We start from the raw sequence: 24,504 nt of genomic DNA, 5'->3' as shown, positions 1-24,504 counted from the left end.
CATTATTGAGAGCCCTCCCTTTTGGAGCAAGTACATAACTGATTGAACATATGAACTTCGAATTTTAAATCTACACAATCTATTATAGTTGAGATAAATTAAAAAAATGAGAAAAAAAAGTTTGAAAATAAAAGCAAATACCAGCTCAGAAAGTGCAAGCGACATTTATGCAAAGATAAACATGAACAAGCCAATGCCTTGATTGAGGGAATATCATATACCTGCAAACTATCATCAACACCTTTTGCATTTGCTGCACACGCTATTGAATGAAAATATCCAGTGACTGCTGCAACAACATACTGTGCCGCCACATTGGGATAACCTCTCAAAGTATAATGAGACATTACTGCTGTGTTGAACAATGCCCATTTATGCCATGCTTTTGCCCATTTATTATTAGCACAATGAGTGGCGTTACGAAAAGCAGGGAGGATTTCTACATAATTCGAAGTTATCAAAACAATATTAAACTTTCTTCTAAAGAAAGCAACAAAGTAAGAAACTAAAAATGGTTATAACCATTTCTCAAAGTTTCAGCAGTAGGACTAGTATATAAAAAAGTAAAAATAATTAAATAATAAGACGACGAAGAAAGACATTGTTATAAGCATAATACCTTGTATGGTATCATCATCCAATACAGGAGACAGAGCCCACTGCCACTCTCCAAGTTTAAGGTAGACACGAGCAATGAGAGGAATAATTGAGCTATTACCAGGCATCAAGCTTGCTTGTGCAACTTGAATGCTTGTTGAACTTGAAAGCTCTATAGCCAAATTCTATTACAGAAATTTAACAGACAAGAAAACAGGGATTTAAGCAATGCTAGGTGAAACTGAAATTCATCATCTCATTTTAAGACAAAGAAACATGTAGATAAGCAATACCTGCAGCCTAGCAAATGCTTCCTTCCGCTTAAGATCCTCACCAAGGGACCACTGGTATTTTAAGTACGAAAACATTACTTGAGGAGGCCCATGGTACCGCACACTTTCATCAGATGTGTCAGGGTCATACTGAAGAGGGTTCAGAAAAATGCTCAATACAGGGTACAATACACAAACAAACACATGTGCACACAAAAACAACCAAGCACTCTAGTAGCAACCTCAATAGAACCATTATACACCACTGACCTGTAAGAGTTTGATTAGAGTGGACCTAGCTTGACTAATCCGTCCACTTTGCCGACAGAGTGAAGCAAACTTAAGCCAGTTATCAGTATCTTCAGTAGGTGGCAGCACAAGTGCTCTAACAGCTAAAAGTACTTGCCAAACCTGAATTCAATAATGAAAAATTATAAGTACTAGAAAGAGGAGATCAAGAATTTAATGCATAAAAGAGAAATAAAATCAAATTCACTGAGCCAACCATGAAAATACATATTTGAATGAATATATTCTTGTATCAGTTTAACCAAGAGGTGCCACCTACTAAACAAAGAACCTAAAACCCAACTAGTAAGAAGAACTTGCCTATCACTTAATAGCTTCCAATAACAAGAAGAAAATTGCCAAGAACAAAGAGCCACTCACATATCCAATGACACATAACAAGTAATTATGATTTTCTTGCTAAGCACAAATGTTAAAAGTCATAGCAGCTAGTTAGAACACATACTTTATATATATATATATATATACATACATATATAATTAAAAAAATATAATTATATATTTAAATAATTCATTATATCATATATGTGAAAGTAAACATCTTTAGACTAAAGTCATAAACTGGTTGACTTCCACAAAAGGAAAATTTGATTATCAAACAATGGTCCCAAATCCACGCATCAATATTTCATTTTCTTTTTTTAATCAAACTAACTACTTTTACTCCCTAATAATTTCAGCTCAAATTAATATATTATCCATAACATTTTTGATTGCTTGGGTGAAGAAAAAAAAAAGTGAAAAGTCATACAGATAACTGAATTTACCTCAACATTTCGTTTTGCTCCCTGTATTCGCTCAGTCCACATGTTGCGAATAAGGGCTCGACGGCCCTCAGCAACAGAATTCCCCAAAGGAAGTGTGCAGTAGTCAATAACCTATAACTTCACATGTTATACTTACAAAAAAAAAAGTGAAAAAAATAGACATAAATATTTATATATATATATATAAATTAAAAAAGAGCAAACCTCCTCGAGTTCTGACAGCTGCTGAACTCGGACCATATTGACATAAGCCCGCTCATAGCTTTCCAGAACCTACAACATAAATATGTGTAACTATGCAAGGTAAAAAAGCTCTACACATAACATGTAAGTAGGCCATTTCTATATGGATTGCAACACACAAGATAGGGAAAATTAAAAGACCACGAGATAGGGACAGAACTACAGATCATTTTATACAAAAGGTAAAAATGTACTTAGCATTTATAAAAATCATAGTGATAAAGAAACATCTAAAATGTTGTCTTGCCATGGCAAGGATGAAAAGATAGAAACTTAACAAACTGACATTTATCTCAATGTAACTTTATTAGTATTATAAATATTCAAAGATAACATCCTAATATTCACGCATTGGTGAAATCTTCCCCTTGGCATCAGCATACAACGTAAATTTTTCAATCCAAATATGACCATAAAGATCAAAATGTCAAATTTTGGTTCTATGCTGAATACAACAATTTATAAGCACAGTAAGAAATTTACCAAAGCAGCAAGTTCGGTTGCCAGGCATTTCCTAGCTCTCTCAACATATTCACGTGCTTCATCATACTGAGGGGAAAGTTAAATTTAACAAAGAGGCATCAGTGAAAAGTATAAACAAATTATATTCTTATCTTCAAAAGAACAAACACAGCCCATAACAAAATGTATACTTAACTGAAAGACAGTTACGTCTTTAATATAGTGCTACTAAACAAGTCACCCTTCGCTAAATATAAGATTGTATTATTACTGACTATATTGTTCATTGCTTAGGAATAGACACTCATAGCCAAATGAGACTAACTTTAGTGGTTGAGTAGGTGTGTGGTCCATGTTCAAGTCCCCACAACAATAACAATGATAGTAATAATAATAACAACAGAAAAAAGAAAGTAGATTGCATCATAAACAAATGTAGCAAACACTAAAGTTGCCCAGAAAATCATCTCAACAATTAGATCAATGTTACCAAAAGTAAAGATAAAAGTCTAGAATAAATGATACCTTCCCTCTCCGAACTAATAAAACAGCTCTGAAGAATGTACCATTGCTACTTCCATCACCACTGGAAGCAGTATTCGCCAATCCCCTGAGTTTAGTTTCATCACCATCATCTAATCGAGACACATATTCAGCCATTTGGTCCCACTCCCCCATATTCCAAGCAGCATTTGCGGCCTGACACAACCAAATCCATTATGAATACAATCAAGGATTGTTATCAATATACTCAAGAAGCTGAGGACAGCAAAAATTAATCACGAACTGACCATTGGTGCCATTTCCAGTCGAGCAGCAGGTTCAGCTGGAGTCCAATATTCCTTGCAAAGGTTGTTAAGCTCTTCCCACCTAGCCAAAGCAGCAAGGCATCGCATACGACCTACATAAGATACCAAATGAAGCCTTATGACACAGCGGATAACTATAATACGTAAGATTGTAAATCAAATCAAGAAATATTTGCGATGATATTTACTAGAAAATAAAATCGGAGAATGCGGATAAAAAATAAGACAACAAGAAGAGCAACTTCAGGAAAATACAAGCTCTAACCCCAAGCTTTTTTCTGTCTCTTGGAAGATCAAGCAATCAGATAATACATGTTGCCAATACTTGATAAGCTATCTATTTGCACATTGAAATTTCAAAACTTGACTTGCAAAATTTAATAGCCCCAAAAAAAAAGACAGAAATTAAAAAACTTGGCACTTTTTTTTAACACTATTATTGCTATAAGGTACAAAAATAAAGGTAAGATGGGCAAGGAGAGAGGAAGTATGAAAAGCAGAAAGAGGTTAAGAGAATGGGGAGATGGATATGACAAATCAAACTTGTTTAACGATACATAAAAAAAAAATATATTAATGATTAAAAATTAAATCAACAAAATCAAAGAACAGTAACAGATACTTTTACCAAGAATTTAAGGAAAGAAAAAAAAAATACACGTGTTACCAAGCACTTACCTTTTTTCATTATGATATATAAGAAACAGTAGCGTTTTATTATATCACTACATTACATAACAATCCTCCCATCAACCCTACATAATTTATCTACTGTAGTCTAACAGGCTTACAAATCCTTGGTAACTCAGCACTTACTCAACAAAGTTAGACAGCAAATTCTACCAAAAGCTTAAGCTTCAAAGAATAATCAAACATTAGATTCTATATTAAAAAAGGAAAATAGATTGAGTTTGCTCTTTATCATTTACGATAATCTTTATGACATGGTATACATTAACGGAAGATGGTGCAATAGATCTACTCACAAGGTTGAAATATTAAGCAGCATCAGACAAATATAAAAAGTAATAAAGTGATGTTTATGTTACCTTTAGTTATTGAAAAATAGAGAAAGAGATATTAAAACAAAACTTAATGCACTTTTTGAGGTTCTGAACTAGATCTAGAGATAAAAGAATTCTTTAAAATCATGGCAGCCAAAGGCAGAATTAGATAATGAGAATAAGCTAGAAAATAGGAAATAAATTAACCAATATAATTTTTTTTTTAAATCTCTGATATTTTATACAACTTCATTGACAAAATGAGTAACAAAAACTAGTTGGGTGGGTGAGTGTGAGTGGTTTGCGTTTATGTACACCTTTAAAATAAATAGAAAAAAAAAAGAGATAGAAATGGATAGACTTTGTCCACACAGACCTAAAGTTGCATCCAAAACAAGATGGGGACTCGATGCTTGAGCAGCTTTTGCAGTGTAGGCCTTGAGAGCATCCTCCCAGCGCTGCAGCTTCTCATACCTAAACAAGTGCACCTCGTTAGAGGTTGCTCTTTAAATTCTTCTAAACAGACTAGAAATCACTATTTTGGACATACACTCAAACTGTAAAAGCTAGATATTGACAGTATATAAGATTGACACAGTAAAATTTACAAAAAATGCAATGCAACGCCTGAAACTCAAATTTTCCAAGGGAAAAGAAAAAAGAATAGTCATCCAATCAAAGCATAGCAACTGTACTAAACATTACCATGATTCTTTCAGTTGCACATCCAGCTCTTGCTGTGCATAGGTCAATATACCAACAGCAGCCTAATAAAAGAAACTATCAATAAAATTCAACAAGAAAAATTCGAGAAACACGGATCAAAGTGACCAAACCAGCATGAAATTAAAAATAAGTCATTAAAATAAAATATAAATATTTCTTCTTGAAATAGACCTCATGCTGGTATAACTGATTGTTTATGTGGATAAGTGCTTCAACTACAGCCACAGGGTTTGCATCCATCTTCTTGGAGCGAGCTCCTTCAAATTCCATTTCTTTGTAATGCAAGGCTTTGGCAAAAGCACGGCACTGAAATACATAATCAATAACCAATGGTACAAAACATTAAGTAATGCCCATTTTTTTTTAATAAAAAAAGATAACTAATTCATTAATAATAAATCTTACAATCAAAGAAAACAGCCAAGGCAATATGCCTAAAGCCAGGCACACAGAACCACAATTTACAAACTGAGTCATTATCAGAAACTGAAGCACATAAAACCAAAATTACAAAACAAAAGCAAACTTAAGTCTACATAAAAGAAAGAAAAAAGAAAAATAAACAAAGGTACCTTTTCTGCAAGAGCACCAAGGAGGCGGATATCTATAGGGAGAGCTTTCTCATCATGTTCCATAAATTCTGCCTGAAAAGTCAGCTTAGAAAATTAAGAAATAAAATAACAATAATATTTATTCTTATAATTGAAGAAAAAAATATATATCTAGGACAAAGAAAAAGAACAAGAAATCAGCTTCCTGAACTTTCTTAATTGCTACAAAATTTCATTTAAAATTCAGACATATCATAGTACCACTATATATATATAATACATATGTCCACAGTGGTATTACTTAGGCAGTATATCTTTGTCATGTGACTATGTACCAAGTAACACAAAAAAGAAGTGAAAAATGTATACAATATATATCTTCCTCCACCTTCCTTGGTTACTTTAACAGATACCAAGAATTCCCCAATCAAACTATCTTATTTGAACATTTTTGACATCTCATAAGGATGAAAATGTCAGTATCAATTGAAATATCAGTTCTATGATTTTATGGAAATATCGTAAATATTGAAAACACAAATTAAAAATATATATCACGGACATCACATATATGTCTAAAAATTTAAAAATATTCAATAATTACATGAATGCATACAATAACTTCATAATAATCAAACATTAGCTACTCGAAGAAGAAGAAGAGAGCAATATAAATGGCATAGAACTTGAAAATTTGAAGCTCTATATATTTGTCTCCACTAAAGTGATGAGTCAAACTATCCTCACCTAAAACTAATCTCTTAGTTGAATTCTAGAGAGAAAACTTCTGTTTCTCCAACAATCAGTATCTGACTAAAGGTTAAATATCATCTCAAATTTTTTAATCTTTTACATTTATAGCAACAATAATATATGTCCTAAAACAACATACCAAATTAAGAAGTGTTGCCAAAATCTCTGGAGGAATATTAGGAGATGAAAATGCCATCTCCATGCTCCGAATTAACTGTTTCTGACTATGCTCCTGTAGTTGTGCCCAACAACTGACAAAACCAGCTGCAAACAACTCCCGCCCAACAAATGGCTGCAAAACTGAAAAATTACAATCCAAACTTTAGATTGATAAAGGTACAAAAGGATATTATAGCAATACCTGCAATTGTGCAAGCCTTGCACAAGTTCGCAAGGCAGGAGAAGGAGACTCCTTAAGAAGTTGAATACTAAAGTGTCTCATCCATTCTGCCCAATCTTCTTTGGTACTGCGTTGAGAAGCCTCCCCAGCAGAGCGTAATCGACCATCATTAACCTGTAAAGTTTAAAATGATTATAATAACCAGATCGTGTAATAGTAAAATATTCAATGCTCTATCAGGAGAAAAGAAGATCCAATAAAAAAAAAAGACCTTTTACACTGCATGTGGAAGAAAAAAAACCTTTCTTTTCTTACTTAAGGAGACATCTCAATCTTTTATATTTACTTTAGTCTTTCAACAGAATTTTTGGTTCTTATAAGAAAGAAAAAGGTTGTAGAAAGCAAAACTAACATATCTAAATGGGTTGAAGAACATAGAAGAGTTTAAGCTTTCTTGGGTTGTGAGTCACATTAATTCATAAAATGTGATATAAGTTAAACGTAAGGATATGAAGTTACTCTAGTATTAATTATGAAATACATAAAAGTAAAAACAAAAAATTTAGAAAGAAACTACGTAAGAGATGATCCGCAAATAAAAGACCTTTAAACTTATTTACATTAAGCCTTCATTTGGTAAGAATGATGGATTGTATACGAGGTACGGAAAATGAAAGGGGGTGATAAATTGGGTGCCTACTTAAAAGTTGCTTGGTAAATTGAAAGGAAGGAGAGGATTAATTATTTTTTTATTGTTTGGTATAAAAAAAGAAGGGGAAGGAAGAATATTTGTTAGCATATTTACCATATTATCCATACTAATTATTTTTCTTTTGTTTTTACTCTCAATGGCAAAAAAAGAAAACACTTGTAAAATCAGTTCTTCCCTTTCATAATCTGTCCTAGTAAGGAATGACTATTTTCTTGGCTCTTTCCTCTCTACCAAACAAATGTAGGCCAAGGATTCATCAACCCAACCCATCCTTTCTTCAACCCCTCCTACCAAACAGATATCCAACAATCAGATAGCTCCCCAATATTTAATTCGAATCCCACAACTGATCTAGCTTATCCTCAATAAAAATTCTTCTGTTACGCCTAACCATATAGCCATGCAACATACATGAAGTTACCCTTAAGCATTTCACCAAATGCATGAACATCATTATTGATGAGTGTACAGAACTATTAACTAAAAAATTAAAACACAAATATCCATTGATGTCTACAATTTATAGCCAGCACTTAATTGCTTCGGAATTCATTAAGCACTTGGTCTCATTTGACAATACTTCTCATGCCATTCACAGTTTATGACTTAAAAACTGCTCTCTCCAATCAGTGACTAGGCTTGGCTATTAGCTTTGCATGTCAGAAAACCCTTTGGATAATGGAATGAATTACTAGCCCTTCATGCCATGGTAAAACAGTGCACAATTGAACATCATAATAATTTAAACCAAAAGTAGTACCTGATGCGCTCGAAGTTGTCTCTGCACATCAGATCCATCATCATGGGGATCATTCTCCATATCATGCAAAGGATCACTAATAACCTCAACTGGAAGCTTGCGACCTAATCTTTGGGCAGCTGTGCTTCCCAAGATCAATGGTTCTCGTCTTTTCAAGCGTCCTTCAATTTCTTCAAAATCCTTATGCTGCAATAAGTTCCATGCTTACACTTTATAAAAAAATCCAAATCTATCAAACATATATGAGAACCAGAAAAATATCAACTGAGGTATCAAAATGGGCAGGAGTCGGAACAGGACCTGCAATCGATGCTTCAACATAAGCTTGTGTATTGATGGGATAAAAATGGTGAAATCCTCTCCAAGAGATTGAGCCAGACAACAAAGTGCATCAACAGCATCCTTCCGAAGCTCATCATTCTTCCTGTTGATAAAAAATTGTCACAGTAAACCAGTTCAAGCAAAATGATAATCTGGACATATTTTGAAATTCAGCATTAAAATGCATCAGGATATATAGATATAGATACTGTAAGAACCAGTACTGATACAGTTCAACTACAAAAATTCGACTTCAATCCATTAGCCCTTCAGCTTCACTCTAGCAAAAGGGTGAGGAGCTAATGACACCTTATTTCAGCCCAATAGCAACACAATTCATTTTTCAAACAAAATACATACATATGATATCACACATAAAATCAAACAAAAGTAAGAGCTAATGACACTTTATATCAGCCCAATAGCAAAACAATTCATTTTCAAAAGAAACCACACACATATCGATAAGTAAAACAGAAGTAAAGTTCAAATTAAAGAAAGGAGAGAGACATACCCATCCAGGACTAGCTTCAAATGATGCACAAGAGAAGATATATGACCAGTAACCTAGTGAAAGGGGGAGGGAAAGAACAAACAAACAAACAAACATTACCACTGACATATCCAAAGGACAGGTATTCAAAGTCTCATCAAACTTTCAAATAGTAATTAATTAGCTGCTAGCCTGCTGACCTGCACGCGTGGAATCAATCTTGTCAAAGTGTTTATAGCAGCACGTCTTATTTTTACTGAAGCCTCCATTTTAAATAATCGAATTAGTGCAGGAAGAAGTAAATGCATATGTTCATCCAGTGTTCCTGCAAATTTAACAGGTTTTTTCTGTAACTAACAAAGAAAACTTCCAGACAATATTGTAAGGTAGTACTACCAAAAACATTCGGTGTCTTTAAGAGATGCCCATTTTCTTGAAATCTAATTGCAGATTTCAAACAAACAAAATAGTACAAGCTAAAGTAACACTATAATACAAATAACATATTATGAAGTCATGACATGACTTAGACCTCCCTACCAAACAAAATAGTGAGGGATTAAAGGCTAAAGTATCTTGAAACTTTCATTAAAAACAAATCTGTTTAATAGGCAGTTCCCAGGTCCCCAAATTAATTTAAGTTACTTCCCTTGTTAGAAGGAAGGAATGTTTGTCTCAACTTAGAAGATTGAAGGGTATGGCTTGGTGATGGTTCTAATTTTTTTACCTGCAAATCAGCATCTGATTCTGAGTGTCTAAAGGAGCAGAGGCTCGACCAATGCAAATTTTAGGGTTTCAGATAACTGAAGTTTAGTTCTTTCAGAGATTAAAATGTTCATGTAGTTATTATTTTGGGAAAGAGTATGAGTTCCTGAAAATCTGCATAAAGATTCTAATTTATCTATGTTGTCTGGGTGGTGTGTGTGCTGTGCAAGAAGAGTGGTGAAATGAAACCTAGGATCACTTGTTTTTACATTGTCAATTCTTTGTTCAGCTTTGGAACAGCTTGCTTAATGAATTTAAGGTGGAATGGGTGTTTCAGCAACACTGTACTGAGTATATGTTTTCTTTTATTTCAAGAGACAGGATCAAACAAAAACTATGAATGTAGCTACAATGGCTATCTGTTGGGTGATATGGTTGGAATGGAACAGAAGGCTTTTAAAGATGTTGAGGATTTTCTAGCAAATTTATGAGATAAAATTGGATAGCGGGTAGCTATTTGGTTATTCATAGAAGATTAGCATGGCCCCTGCGCAAGGATGACACGCACAAATCAAAGTGAAAAAGTTTAAAGGAATTTTATTTGCTGATTTAGCTAGAAATTGAGTTTTTTGTTGTAAATTACCATCTAATCTTTATATAAAAGTTTAATTTTCTTCTTAAAAGAGAATAAATAAATATTATTTGACTCCATTTTAAATTCCATTCCTGTCAAATTATAAATTCTTACAGGGTCTTTGCTCAAAGGTCTTTAAATGTAATTCATAAAATAATTATTACTTGCTTCACAATTTTAGTCGTTCATTAAATGTACAAAATGAGAGTACTAACCACCAAAGACTTCAAGAGTGTGGAGGATGTCAAGAACATAGGTGTAATCATTATAACGTTCTGCATCACTTAGAACTTGAATACAACATGGAAGGATAATAGGAAGATATGTTCGAAACTCATCATTAAGAGCCAAGCAAAGCTGCTCCACTAAATGCAGAACCTGTGAAAATAAGTAAAAAAATAAATGCATAAACAAAAGTCCCAACAGATGAAAAAGCTTAAATAAAACATGATCTGCAGGTGAGACTGAGAGAGCCAAAAACTTACTGGATAGCCAAGGGAAGGACGGTTAACAGAAGGAAAACTGAATGATGACCATAATTCTGAAATTAGAGAGAGCAACTCCGGCAGATATTTCCGAATGTGCTGCAAAAGAACCAAGTCTCATTCTCCAAAAAAACTCGACAATCACTACCTGTTCAAAATAAACATCAAATTGTACCTGACGAACAATAGACACCAGAGTTCCAAGCTTCCATGTAATCAAATCCTTTAAGGCATCATCACATGTACGAACAGTGTGAAAGAGATCAGGCAAAACCTACATGAAGGAAAAAGGCCCATGAGCAAATGGATTGCATCAATTTATACAAAGTACTGCAAAGAAATACAGTAATCTCCTTTCCATTCCTTTAAGCATAATTTTTTGCTTTAGACTGACAAAAACAATGGTTTGCTCCAACAAGGTTTGATGTTTTGAGTACATCCTGGGCACCTATAGAGCAATTGCTATAATTTATTGGTCCTCAAATATTGTAGGGTTAAGCAAAAAGCATAATTTAGGGGTGGCAGTAATTCAATTTGAATGAGAGGTGGTGAAAGAAGATTTAGTCGGGGTATTCAATGAGTTTTCCAAGGACCAAATCATATATGAGATTACAAACCAGATAGCAATTTGGCTACATGATGTAAAAGAAATTAAGGGAAATTAGCTTTCTGATTTAACCAGAGACTGGATCTTTTTGTGATAATTTTCTGTCTCTGCTTTGCTTTTTCTTTGGGGTATAATGCCACACTTTGGTTTTGGTGTATGCAAACCCCATTAATCTTGTATTTTTTCTGGTCCATTAATCTTGAATTTTTTGGTTAAATAATACTCACTTTTCAAACAAACAAAAAAATACAACCTAAAAAAAGCATTCCAATCATTTTGCTTGCACTAATAATGGAAATGAAATTATGCAACGAAGAAAATAAGATTCAAACCATCATACAAACTATGACAAACCTTTTGTAAGTAAGGCACGCAACCGAGTCCCATTGACTAATCTCGCAAAGAAAAAAAAAAGAAGACATGAAGAAAACAAAAACAATAATTATTGTAGTAGCAGTAGTAGTAATAATAACAAGTACAGCACACGAACACAAGTGATATTATAATGTACCTTAAATATGAACATAAGAGATCCAACCACCTTTAGGTGGTAGCTAGAAAGAGAAGGATCCCTAAGTATTCGCATGAGCGAATTAATGGCAACCTGGAATCAAAATATACAATTTAACAAACAGATACAGAAAATTCAATTATCAGATAGATGTCTTACAGTGACATAGTCAGAGGAAGTCAGCATGCAAAAGATAACAAAAGTCATATACCAGGCTGATGTACTACCGTGGAATAGTAATCTTCAGATGTTGCAAAGGATGGCCATAGGTCCACAGGTAGGTCATCCATTGCCTGAAGGTGTTGGCCCGAATCACTGGCAGCACGGGTCACTTCTCCATGCAACCCTGGCAGGCTAAGTTGATTTCTTTTATGAAGATGAGGATCCAAGGCACCCATGATTCCAAGAACCTTAATAAGCCCAAAAGTAATGTCTTCTTAGAAAGTATAAATTATAAACTATTTTTTTATTCATCCCTTTTACTCCTCTCCTTGTAGCATAAGAAGAAAAAAAAATATGAGAATAAGAAATCTAGCTCATAAGTAGCTACCTTTAGGACTTCTCGTCTAGTGGACCACGCTAACTCGCCATTCAGCAACTTCAAAAGTAAGCCTAGCAACTGTGGATACTCATTATATGGAGTTATAACATACCTGTTACATAATCAAAAGAGTTTACTGGGGATAGTCTTATACTCATTCTAGAAAGTCGTTAATAGGCAAAGCAACCAATACAAAACATAAGACTATCTCATATCACACATCACACATTAGTAGTTTCATTTTCAAGGGAAAAAATCCTGGAAAGATCAGAACTTGATTTTAATAATTAGAACAAGTCCAATTTGAACTAGTAATAAAAAGCTAGTTTTTTTTTTTAAAACAAAACTGTATTGTATTAATTTTTTTAAAAAAAATACAAGGTTGTGGAAAATCCACAGGTAACACCAACACAGAAGTGTGATACAAATAAGACAACGTAATACAAAAACTAGAACCAGGAAAATATATATATTATTAAATGATATTCCATTATCTATGATGAGAATTATTCGTGAAGGTAAATGAGTAAGCCTTGGCTGCACACAGCACATCTCTTATGCAAATTCGTTAATTGGATCTGTACTGTAAAAATCCCAATAAAAGGAAATATAAATTTTGTTGTTGCTCATAAACAAATCATAATATGAATATCCATCATTACATGAATAATAAGAAAATATTAATGCTAAATGAATTCAATGTATCTTGGGCATGGTCTGCTGATTGCCGCGATATTATGCAGCAGGTGGATGACCTATGTGATTTTAGAGGTGGTACTGGGAGCAAACAGAAGTCTTTATGCAACGCAGTTGTTTTGGCAATTTTCTGGATGTTTGGCTAGAAAGAAATAATAGGATCTTTCAGGATTTGGAAGATGATCTCTCATCCTTCTGAGACAGATTGAAAATATTGGGTAGCTATTTAAATCTTTAAAAGTAGGTAATTTAAAGCACTATCTTTTTCCATGCTAAATAATGTCTGGCATTATCAAAATTTATATTAATATACAACTATCGTTTCTTGTTAAAATAATAACAATAATAATAAACCTAATTTCCAAACTTATATCATACCCAGTGCTCTGTACAACTTGACCAAGGGTAGTAACAGCTACTTCACGTTTTGTGACGGCTGCTCCATCCAATAAAGCTTCAACAATTAAAGGCATGAGTTCAGACACGTATTGTCTCATCTCGAAACCACCCTAACCAGAATCGGCAACAAAATTTAAATACAACATTAGAGAAAATAATAGAAATTTTGCATAAACCAGAATGAAAAAGTTGTTTTTATTAATTTAAAGAAATTGTGAGCTTCATATTTTGTACTAAAATGTTGAAACATTGACAGGAAGCCCAACAAATTTTAACGAACCATTAAAGAACATAGTGGAATTTTTGCATAAACCGGACTGAAATCTTGCTTTAATTCATTAAAAGAAAATGTGAACGACATTTTGTACTATAAAACGAAAAATATGCATAAGAAGCCCAACAAAATTCAGATAAACCATTAGCAGAAGCGCTCTGGGAGAAAGTCAAATTTTGGGTAGCAACCTGGGTTTATAAAGCTAAAGGCTTTGAGGGTTTATCTTTTCTTGATCTTAGTAGAGATTGGGGAACTTTGCTGTATTAAGATAATCTTAGCTTTATGTCATTCTTTTACTGTGTTGTTTTTCTGTTTAAAGTTATATTTTAGCTTTTAGAGATCTGTCACTGATCTCTTATCTTTGTCTTTTCACAAATTGTTAATACAAAGAAGTTTCTTTTCAAGAAAAATAATAATAAAAATAAACCATTAGAGAACATAATGGAAATTTTGCATACACCGGAGTATAAACTTGCTTTAATTTATTGAAAAAAATGTGGACAGCATAGTTTGTAGTTTGTACTAAAGCGTCAAAATATGCACAAGAAACCCAAGAACCTACTATTTCTTTATAGACAATAAGAAAACATGTGATCATCTGCAAACCAATCATCCTAGAAAGAAAAGAAAAAAGTGAAACTACACTCACCACTCTTGCAAGATCACCGACAGTCACAAGAACTCCACTAATAATGGCATTGTTTGTGTTGACGCCATTACCCTCAACAAGTCTTGCCACAAGTGCCTGCACAGATATTTAGCGCAAGGGATATATAGATATATAAAATAAAATCCAAAGGATGAACAAATATTATTTATACTACAGACTAGATAAATATGACAACCAAATGACTAACAAAACCTTGTGTATAGGAGCAATATAAGGACGTATTAGTCGTTCACAATTGCGTATCAAGCAACCCAGTAACTTTGCACTTTCTTCTCTACATTTGCTATCTGCACTGCTGACGCAGCAGAAGAAAAAGTCAGCATTTTGAAGCTTTGCCAGCCTTTATGTGGGAATAAAGGTAATTCTATTACACAATAATGAATTTTATTACTGCAAGTAACATAGAAAAACATAGAACAGCAATATTTGTGACTCTTTTTACAGTACCTCTTCTCCAAGTGTGTCAACAACTGAATAAGATGGCGTCGAAGTGCTGGAAGAGCATAAGCAGGATTCTTTTCTGATAACCTCCCAGCCAGAGAAATTGCAAACTCCCGTACATCAAAATCCTATGCATCAGCAACATCATATCAACTTGTGCGACATATTTAGTCTTTAAGCCATAAACAGATTCTAAATATCTTGACATAGAGGAAAAAAACACCGTGTATCAAAGTGTCTAATGCGTAGAAATGGTAAGTATATGAATTTACATAATCAAACCTCACAATGTTTCAAAGAATTTTTCCAGTTTTCCAAAGACTACGAAACTCCCCACCTATATGTGCTAGAGCAATGATTGGAACACACTTAAATTACACACAGTTTTTACACATAATGATGTGTATTTAATCTCAACCATATAATTGAAAGTAATATGATCCCCACTTAAAAATATCAAAGGCTAAAATTAAATAAACATCATTGTGTGTAAAAAGTATGTGCAATTTGAGTGTTTTTCTACTAGTAAGTGCAAACTAAGCCATCTATATCAGACTGCTTACTATTGTGATGATGTGATTGACCCCCAAATTTCATTAAAGACCTCTTTTAAGGCGGAGGAAAACCTTAGGACCATTACAGAATTAAAGTCATTACATAGAAAATAAATACAAGTCATAGGTCAGATCAGATTCTAATCTTGGGAAATTTCCTAGGACAAAATACAGCCCCAGTCTCTGTGAAGATCTTGAAATGAAAGATTTTCAAAGTATTTTGTCCTATAGACCCATGTTGCAACCCAAAATTTAACTTTATCCCACACCTCTTCACTCTTCTTTTCTAAATTGTCAAAAATTCTTCCATTCCTTTCAAGCCATACTGCCCAAAAGATAGCCATTACTGTAGCTGTCCATATTCTAGCAGACCTCTTCCCCCCAGCTATCTTACAAGACAAGAGCTCAGCACAATTCTTTGGCATGCACCAACTTATACCAAATTCTCGCAGTAATCTATTCCATAGACATTGGCTAAATGGGCACTCAAGAAATAGATGTGAAAGAGATTCATCAGCATTCTTGCAGCAAACACACCAGCCCGGAGACAACACCTGGTATGGCCTTCTCTTTTGCATTACCTCCTGAACATTTACCTTTTGCAAAGCTAACAACCAACCAAACACTTTAATTCTAGATGGAGCACAACATTTGCAAAGCTTACTATTGTGATGATGGGATAAGTCAAAAACAAAGCAACTATTTGTAGAAATAATTAGAATTTATTTAATTAGTTAGCTTTTTACAGCTAAGATGTAATTTAGTTTATACCTAGAATATAACTTTTGTACTCAATTTAGACCTGGAAATATACCTTTTGTACTCAGCCTATATAAAAAGTTAATTCCTATAGTAATGAAAGTAATTCCTATAGTAATGAAAAATAACAATCAAGAGTATATTTTTCTACATGGTATCAGATAATTAGAAACTCAAAATTGGGAAATTTTTCCAAATTTTTTTTAAGCCCTTTCTTAAAATTAGGGTTTGGTACTCTTAAAGTTCAATCTTAGAAAACCATTTTGGAGTGGTATTCTATTCTCATCCCCTCATAATCTTCTTGCACTTGCTTTTTTTTTTTCATTCTTACCATTGAAAATCGACAGTGGTCACTTCTCCAACTGATCTCAACACCACTATTACTGGAAACAATTTTAAAGGGCACGCTATGATTGGTGATCAACCTGAAGCATTCCCTTTTTCTACAAATCAGATTGCTCAACTCCATAGACTGCTCAATTCGACCTTCGCACCAGATCTGAAGTCTCTGAGGTCTTTCCCCATTCTAGGAACTTCTACTGTATATACTGCTCAAAACACGCCTTGGATCATTGACTCCGGCGCTTCTGACCACATGACTAGTCACAGTTCATTACTTATAGTCCTTGTCCAGGTACTAGTAAGATAAAAATTGTTGATGGCTCTCTCTCAATCGTGGCGGGTAAAGGTTCAGTTTTTCCTCTCCTTACTCTTAAAAATGTCCTCTATGTGTCCATTCTATCTTGTAATCTCCTCTCGATTAGCAAACTTACCCTTGATCACAGTTGTCTAGCAAAATTCTCACATTTACGTTGTGATTTCTAGGAAATATCCTCGGAGAAGACGATTGGGAGTGCGAGAGAATGTAGCGGGTTGTACTACTTTGATGTTGATCCATCATCTGCTCAAGGTAATAAAAGATTGCATTCTGGTTGTACTGCTTCTAGTAATATTGATATTATGAGATGGCATTATTGATTAGGTCGTCCTAGTTTTCCTTATCTAAAGCATCTGTTTCCCAGGATGTTTAAAAATAAACACTTGAGCACATTTAAATGTGAAGTGTGCCACTTTGCAAAACATACTCGAAGTGTTTTTCGTTCTCGCCCCTATAAAGCATCTCATCCTTTCACTCTCATTCATAGTGAGATGTGGAGGCCATCCTGTGTTACAAATATCTCCAATGCCCGCTGGTTTATATCATTTATAGATGATCATACTTGCTTAACTTGGGTATTTCTTTTTAAAGACAAATCTAATGTTGCTGCCGCTTTCAAAAAATTTCAATGATTAGAAATCAATTTCATGCTAATCTCTAACATCTGCACACTGATAATGGTACATAATATTTCAATTCAATCTTAGGTGATTATCTTATCTCTAACAACATTGTCCATCAAATTAAAATTAAAAAAAAAAGTAGGATAACACAGTGAGTGGAACGTTTCCCTTTCATATTAATTCATATGTTAGCTTATCCGTTTGAGAGAAATGACGAGATTTCCTCATAATCCCACTGGTTATGAGAAGCAAAAAATCCATTTCTCCACTGGAATTGGACGAAATATTGATCTTGGTTTTGATAATTCTAGTAACGTTCTTAATCGTTATTGGAGTTTCAAAACAGAGCACAAGGTGTTCATGGTGACTTTGACCAAAGATGGAGGGGCAGTCCGACTGTGAGGAAGAACAAGGTTGTCTGGATTCGAGATTAGGCTGTCCTTAAAAGGTGCAAGATGGTTGGTTGAAGAGATGAGGCGATTGACAGCTTTGAAGGATGTCAATAGGAAAGGTTTCAAAAGCTTTTTTAGGAACAACAATTAGAGGATGAAAATCGAATGTTTCAGGAACATCTGAGGAGTATTTCTCAAAGTTTCTACCTTCACTAATAGTGTTGCCAGATATGTCATCATCCCTGACGAAGGTTGGGAATCAAGTTGGTTGGAGTTGAACAATTGTCTTCTTGGATTGGTTGGGAGACATGTAGGAGTTACACAGAAGGAAAATAATCAAAGTGTCAGTCTTTCCAAGAAGTCGTGGGCCTCTGTGGTAGCTGGAAAGGAAGAGAAGGAGGATGGTGATAAGGGTAGGAGTCGAGCCAGTCAATTTTATTCGTGCAAGAAGGGTCATGCTGTGTTGGTGTTTCGTAGTAATAGCCAGCATCCATGGAAGATCATTTTAGAAGGTATACAGAATGTTTTTGGAATAAAGGTGGAATCGACCTTTGTGTCTGATGATAGGATGATTATTTGGTGTCCTCATGAAGGCTTACAACAGGAATTAATCTCTAGAGGAGAGATTACTATTGCTGGAGACTTTAAGATCAATATACAACCTTGGAGTTGGAGTAAACAATCAGTAGATAAGAAAGTAAGTTGTATCCATAACTGGATTGGGGTTGAAGGCATCCCACTGAACATTTGGAACATTCATGTGTTCAAGGTTATTGGGGCTCTTTGTGGCGGGTTGTTGGCGGTGGACAAAGGTACATTAGAGATGAGAGATTTGTCTCATGCTCGACTGAGACTGGTTGGAGACTCTAATGGATTCATTCCGGGTTCAATCACTGTGCCGTATGAAGGCAGTTTCATAGTATTTTAAAGTTTTTCAAATTGGGTGATCAATTTTTTCAGCCCAGAGGTGGTGGTCGAAGCGTGTGGATAAGGAAGGTGGCTGAAAGACGATCCAATCAAATAGTTAAGGATGGAGGCGCACAGCATGAGGACGGCCAAAAAGACAATTTCAAAAAAGGAATAGGGTGTCCTATTCAGGGGGCGGCGCTGGTTGATTCGGTGATGCTCGGCAAGTCGGCGGCAACTAGGGAGGTTGAACTAGAAGAGAGGAGGAATTGAAGTCTTAACTGATTTCCCTCCTGATTTTCAGGAAATAGTACGTCAACCCTTGATATCTGGGAGTTACAAAGCAAAAGATAAGGAGCAATTTTTTTCAAAAAGGAAAGTATTTAATTCAATTGCTGTGTCAAGGATTTATAGCAGGCTAAAAAGTGATCTGGATGTGAGAAATAAAAAGGAGACAAGAACGATTGGGATGCATGGTGGGGAGAGATACTCAAAGGACACGTGTGGCACTATGTCTGTGTTTAAAAGTGGGGGAAATTGGGCAAAGCAAATGGGCTTCATTAGTTGGGGTGGACAGATGGGCTTGGGTTGTTGGGCCGAGAGGATGCTTAATTTGAAGGAGCAAATGGATGTGTGGAAGGGAAGTGTTTGGGCCGAGAGGTCTGTTGAGTCTATGGTATTGAAGGAAGTGGATTCAGTAGAAAAATTGAAGTATTTTTTGTCAGCAATGCTTTCAAAAATAATTCCTAAAGGCCCCAATAAATTTTCAAAAGTAATAATATATTACTAGACCAATTTCCCTACCTCTGAGAAGAAGATTTCTAACTCTGTCCTCATCAAGGAAATTGAGGAAGAGCTGCTTGTTTCAACACAGGAACGAAGTATTTTGGTGTATGAACATAAGAAAAAAAAACCCGGGCAGTTGATGCATGGTAAGAGGTGTGAAGAGGAGGTAAAAGAGGTAGCGAGAGAATTTGCTGATATAGAGAGAACTAGGGGTGAGCATCGGTCGGTTTGGCGGTTTTTTCACAACAAAAAAATCCAGAATTCGGTTTTCGGTTCGGATTGGTGCAATCCGAAAACCGACCGAACCAAACCAGTTTAAAAAAAAAACCGACCGTTTTGGACCGCGGTTTGGTCGGTTAAACCGACCAAACCGAATTGATTATTATTATTTTTTTTTTTTTTTTTTTGAAAGTTTTAGTTAAAAAATTAAAATTTTTGGATTGTTAGATTCCATTTTTGTATGTTTTTAAAACATAAATATATAGAACATAATTACATTTATAAGTGCCTTAAGTTTTTTTTTTTTTATTAAAAAATTTAATTTTTAATAATTAATAATTATATAATATTATATTATTATTTTATTGTGTTCGGTCGGTTTCGGTTTTTTTGGTCGGTTCACCCAAAATTTCCAAACCGACCGAACAGTGGCGGTTTGCACCGTCGGCGGTTTTTTCGGTTTTCGGTTTAAACGGTTTTGGTTTTTTCGGTGTTTGGTAGGTCGGTGTACACGGTTTTTTCGGTTTTTCAGATTTTATGCTCAGCCCTAGAGAGAACCCAAGAAATAGCCTTTGATAGACAGGAGGTTAGAGGGTCTTTTCTTGATGATGCAAGTCTGGATGGTAGTAACTTTGATGTGGATGAGGAAGACTTGAAAGGATGGAGTTCAAAATTTTGAGGACATTATTGCCCATATAAGAAGTTTGTGGGAATATAAGGAAGATTTGGAAAATTGTATCCTTTTTGGAACTATGGACTCTATGCGTGGGGAGGAAACTAAGATAGAGCGAGAGCAAACAAATGATCTCTCTAAACTAATTGAGAATTATCAATGTGAGAAAGAGGGAGGAATGCAAGGTGTAGTTAGGGACACCTTTGAGGGGACTCTAAAAGCGATGGGAGTGGAGTTGGTCTCAAAATTTTTGGAAGATGTTGATAATTCGAAGCAGGGTTTGGTTGATGACAGGAAGAGGAGAGAATTGAAAATTTAGGCTTTTCATATAAATTATGAAAGAGGGATTAAAAAAAACGGGGTGGTGGTATTTATAAATGAGGATTCTTTCATGGAATGTTCGAGGTAGCAGTGCTTTAGAGAAGAGGAAGGCAATAAAAGAGGTGTGCAAGATTAATTCAGATATTTTTGTCCTTCAGGAGGTGAAAAGAAGTCAAGTGGATAGGCATTTTGTTGGTAGTGTTTGGCGTTCTTGGTACAGAGCGCAAGTTCTTTTGTCGTCTATTGGGAGATCAGGTGGAATTTTGGTTGTGTGGGACACGAGAAGTATCAAGGTTTTGGATTCTTTGGTGGGTACTTTCTTCGTGTCTATTCTGGTTCAAGCAGAAGGTAATCCTCCTTGATGGTTCTCAGGGATTTATGGGCCGGTCCGCTATGGAAGTAGGAATGAGTTTTGGGATGAGATTACAGGTTTAAGCGCTATTTGTGGGGATACTTGGTGTATGGGGGGAGATTTAAATGTAGTTTGTCAGGTAGAAGAAAAGGCTAACAGTACTACTAATACAAGGAGTATGAAGATTTTCGATGAGTTAATTACAGAGCTTAAGTTGGTTGATCCTAGACAACAATGGGAAATTTACTTGGTCAGATTTCAGACAGCGTCCTATTTGTTGTTGGTTGGACAGATTTCTCCGGGCTAAAAATTGGACCCTGATTTATCCTTTCATTAGACAGGACGTGTGTGTGCGGGTAGTTTCGGATCATAGTCCGGTGATTCTGGATTCAAATCCCCCTAATTGAGGGCCTGGACCTTTCAGATTCGACAATCTTTGGCTTGAGCATAAGGAGTTTCGTTCAAATTTCATTAATTGGTGGCATGGTGCGTTGTTGAGATGTGGTTTTGGAAACAAATTTATGTTAAAATTGAGAGAAGTGCAACGGAGGGTTCAAGTGTGGAGTAAAGGGGTTTATGGACCAAAGAAGTTGGAAAAGCAGGCTCTTGAAAGACGCGTTTCAGAATTGGATAGAATGGAGGAAAATGGTAATTGGGATGATTCCTTCATAGCATAAAGAAGTAGAGTTAAGAGGGAGTGGCAAAGTTTGGTCCTAGAAGAGAGAGGAAACTGGTTGAAGCTCAAGTGTCAGTGGGCCAAAGACGGTGACTATAATTCTAGACTTTTCCATGGTATCCTGAGTGTTCGTAAATCAAAGAATTTCATTTCCAGGATTGAGAAAATGGGCGGGACTATGCTAATTGGGGAAAGCAAGATTGCTGGTGAGATTGTTAGTTTTTTTTCAAATTTGTATTCTTCCGTTGAGCGTCAATGGAAAGGAATTCAGGGCATAAAGTGGAGAAGGTTAACTGGTTTTCTAGGCTCTTTTATTGAGAGGCCTTCTGAGGAGGAAGAGATTAAGCATGCTGTTTTTGATTGTTCTGGAGATGAAGCACCAGGGTCTGATGGGTTTTTAATGGCTGTGTATCATTCTAATTGGAATGTCCTTAAGAAAGATTTAGTGGAGGTTTTTAAGGAGTTTCACGTAGATGGTACCATCCCGAAGTTTTCCAACGAGACTTTTATATGTCTCATTCCTAAGAAGCTTAATAGTTGTCGTGTGAATGATTTCAGACCAATTAGCCTTGTCACGAGTGTGTACAAGATTATTTCGAAAGTTTTAGCCAATAGATTGAAAGGGGTGCTCTCAGAGACTATTTCTGAAACTCAAGGTGCTTTTGTAGAAGGAAGACAGATTTTAGATTCTATTCTAGTGGCTAACGAAGCAGCGGAAGAGTATCATAGTAAAGGGAAGAGTGGTTGGGTGTTCAAAATAGATTTTGAAAAAGCTTACGACTGTGTGGAGTGGGACTTTATGGATTTTGTGCTAGATCAAAAAGGTTTTGGCTCTCTTTGGAGGAAGTGGATGAAGGGTTGCCTCACTTCTGTCTTTTACTCTGTTTTTGTGAATGGAAAGTCGAGGGGTAAATTTGCTGCCTCTTGAGGGCTTCGTCAAGGTGATCCTTTATTTCCGTTTTTGTTCACCATTGTGGCGGATGTTCTCGGTAGTTTGGTGGACAAAGCAAAGGCTTCTTCAGTATTCAAAGGCTTTTTGGTGGGTATGGATAAGGTAGAAGTGAGCCATCTTCAATTCGCTGATGATATCGTATTTTTATTAATGATGAGGTATCTCTTCAAGCTCTGACATATTCTCAAGGCTTTTTCAGCCAGCTCAGGACTGCAAATTAATTTGCAAAAGTGTCAATTGTTAGGGCTTAATGTGGAGGAGGAGGTCGTGATTTCATGTGCTTCAATAATTGGGTGTGAGGTTGGAAAATGGCCAATGAGGTACTTAGGACTTCTATTGGGAGACAATCTGAGGCTTAAGTCCTTTTGGGAGCCAGTAATGGCAAAGTGTGCAAAACGGTTAGCTGGGTGGAAGAGTGCCTTTCTTTCTAGAGGGGGTTGGCTGACATTGATTCAATTGGTGTTGTCATCTTTACCGGTGTATTACTTGTCGCTCTTTAGAGCTCCTAAAAACATTTTGAATGGTTTGGAAAGGTTGATGCGTGACTTCTTTGGGATGGAGCAGAAAATAAGGGATCCGAGCATTTGGTAGCTTGGAACAATGTCTGTAAACCTCTGTTTCAAGGTCTTGGGATAGGAAATTTAGAAGAAAGGAATAAAGCCTTTCTTCTCAAATGGTTGTGGAGATTCCCCTTGGAGCGTAATACTCTGTGGCACAAAGAGTTGTTGAGCCGATACGGCCGGGCGGACAATTTGTGGGATACAAGGTCGGATGGGAGATTTATTGCGAGGGGTCCGTGGAAGGACATTTCCTCTCTTTATGGTGAGTATTTGGGGATGGTTCACTTTAAAGTGGGGCGTGGAGATTTGGTGAGGATTTGGGAGGACATGGATTGAAGGGCAAGCTTTGAAGGACAGGTTTCTGGATTTGGTCGTCATTTCTTAAGCTAGAAACACTCCAATTTTTGAAATGGGTGTTTCTAGGGATGGGGGAGCAAGGGTGGATTGGGATTTCGCTTTAGAATCTCTTTTTGATAGAGAAGTTCTCTCTTTGATTGAGTTACTAAGAATGTTGGAGTTTGTAAATTTACAATCAATTTTGGATGATAGGAGGGTCTGGGAGCCTGACTCTAGCGAGTTGTTTTCTTGCAAGTCTGCTTTTCAAAAGCTCAATAATGGTCGGATTGATGTGATGTAGGCTAAGATTTTGTGGACAAGTCAAGTTCCTTCTAAAGTCGAGGTGTTTAGCTGGTTATTGTGTATGGAGAAACTTAGTGTTAATGATGCTCTTCAACGTCGCCGTCCTTATCAGTGCCTTTCTCCTAGTTGGTGTGTTTGTAAGGGTGGCTGAATCTCTAACTCACCTATTTTTGTTTTGTGAGTTGGCTCAGACATTATGGTCAAGAGTGTGGGGTGAGTTTGGGTTGAGTTGGTGCCTTCCACTTTCTTGTTCTCAGATGTTATGTTGTGGTTTAGTGGGGGATAAGTGTTTGAATAAGTTGTGGAGGGCTACGATGTTGGCTTGTTTTTGGGCAATGTGGTTAGAACGGAA

At 35.6% G+C, this 24,504-nt stretch overlaps 1 protein-coding gene and 1 non-coding gene across 2 annotated transcripts in view; one reads left to right on the top strand and one right to left on the bottom strand.

Moving 5' to 3' along the window:
• LOC133789191 (serine/threonine-protein kinase TOR) overlaps nt 1–24,504 on the bottom strand; it is a 44,338-nt gene that overhangs the window by 10,377 nt on the left and 9,457 nt on the right. The window contains exons 12-41 of the mRNA XM_062226957.1: nt 15,089–15,210; nt 14,834–14,933; nt 14,621–14,716; nt 13,677–13,807; nt 12,612–12,714; nt 12,289–12,471; nt 12,062–12,154; nt 11,905–11,940; nt 11,119–11,217; nt 10,944–11,042; nt 10,674–10,836; nt 9,320–9,444; nt 9,141–9,193; nt 8,606–8,729; nt 8,306–8,491; nt 6,855–7,007; nt 6,633–6,785; nt 5,762–5,833; nt 5,361–5,495; nt 5,169–5,230; nt 4,840–4,937; nt 3,442–3,551; nt 3,176–3,349; nt 2,672–2,737; nt 2,150–2,218; nt 1,946–2,056; nt 1,140–1,280; nt 891–1,019; nt 620–782; nt 222–439 (exon numbers count right to left, since the gene is read on the bottom strand). Coding sequence (XP_062082941.1) covers nt 222–439; nt 620–782; nt 891–1,019; nt 1,140–1,280; nt 1,946–2,056; nt 2,150–2,218; nt 2,672–2,737; nt 3,176–3,349; nt 3,442–3,551; nt 4,840–4,937; nt 5,169–5,230; nt 5,361–5,495; nt 5,762–5,833; nt 6,633–6,785; nt 6,855–7,007; nt 8,306–8,491; nt 8,606–8,729; nt 9,141–9,193; nt 9,320–9,444; nt 10,674–10,836; nt 10,944–11,042; nt 11,119–11,217; nt 11,905–11,940; nt 12,062–12,154; nt 12,289–12,471; nt 12,612–12,714; nt 13,677–13,807; nt 14,621–14,716; nt 14,834–14,933; nt 15,089–15,210 — 3,567 coding nt within the window. The remainder of the gene's footprint in view (nt 1–221; nt 440–619; nt 783–890; nt 1,020–1,139; nt 1,281–1,945; nt 2,057–2,149; nt 2,219–2,671; nt 2,738–3,175; nt 3,350–3,441; nt 3,552–4,839; nt 4,938–5,168; nt 5,231–5,360; nt 5,496–5,761; nt 5,834–6,632; nt 6,786–6,854; nt 7,008–8,305; nt 8,492–8,605; nt 8,730–9,140; nt 9,194–9,319; nt 9,445–10,673; nt 10,837–10,943; nt 11,043–11,118; nt 11,218–11,904; nt 11,941–12,061; nt 12,155–12,288; nt 12,472–12,611; nt 12,715–13,676; nt 13,808–14,620; nt 14,717–14,833; nt 14,934–15,088; nt 15,211–24,504) is intronic.
• Nucleotides 10,316–10,414, top strand: LOC133813389 (U6 spliceosomal RNA). The gene has a single exon (XR_009884403.1). It is a non-coding gene; the product is annotated as a U6 spliceosomal RNA (small nuclear RNA).

This window comes from Humulus lupulus, chromosome 1 (genome assembly GCF_963169125.1).
Source record: "Humulus lupulus chromosome 1, drHumLupu1.1, whole genome shotgun sequence".
In the NCBI taxonomy this organism is placed as follows: Eukaryota; Viridiplantae; Streptophyta; class Magnoliopsida; order Rosales; family Cannabaceae; genus Humulus; species Humulus lupulus.
Note: the sequence above shows the minus strand (reverse complement) of the source record. Positions and strands in the feature narration are given on the sequence as shown.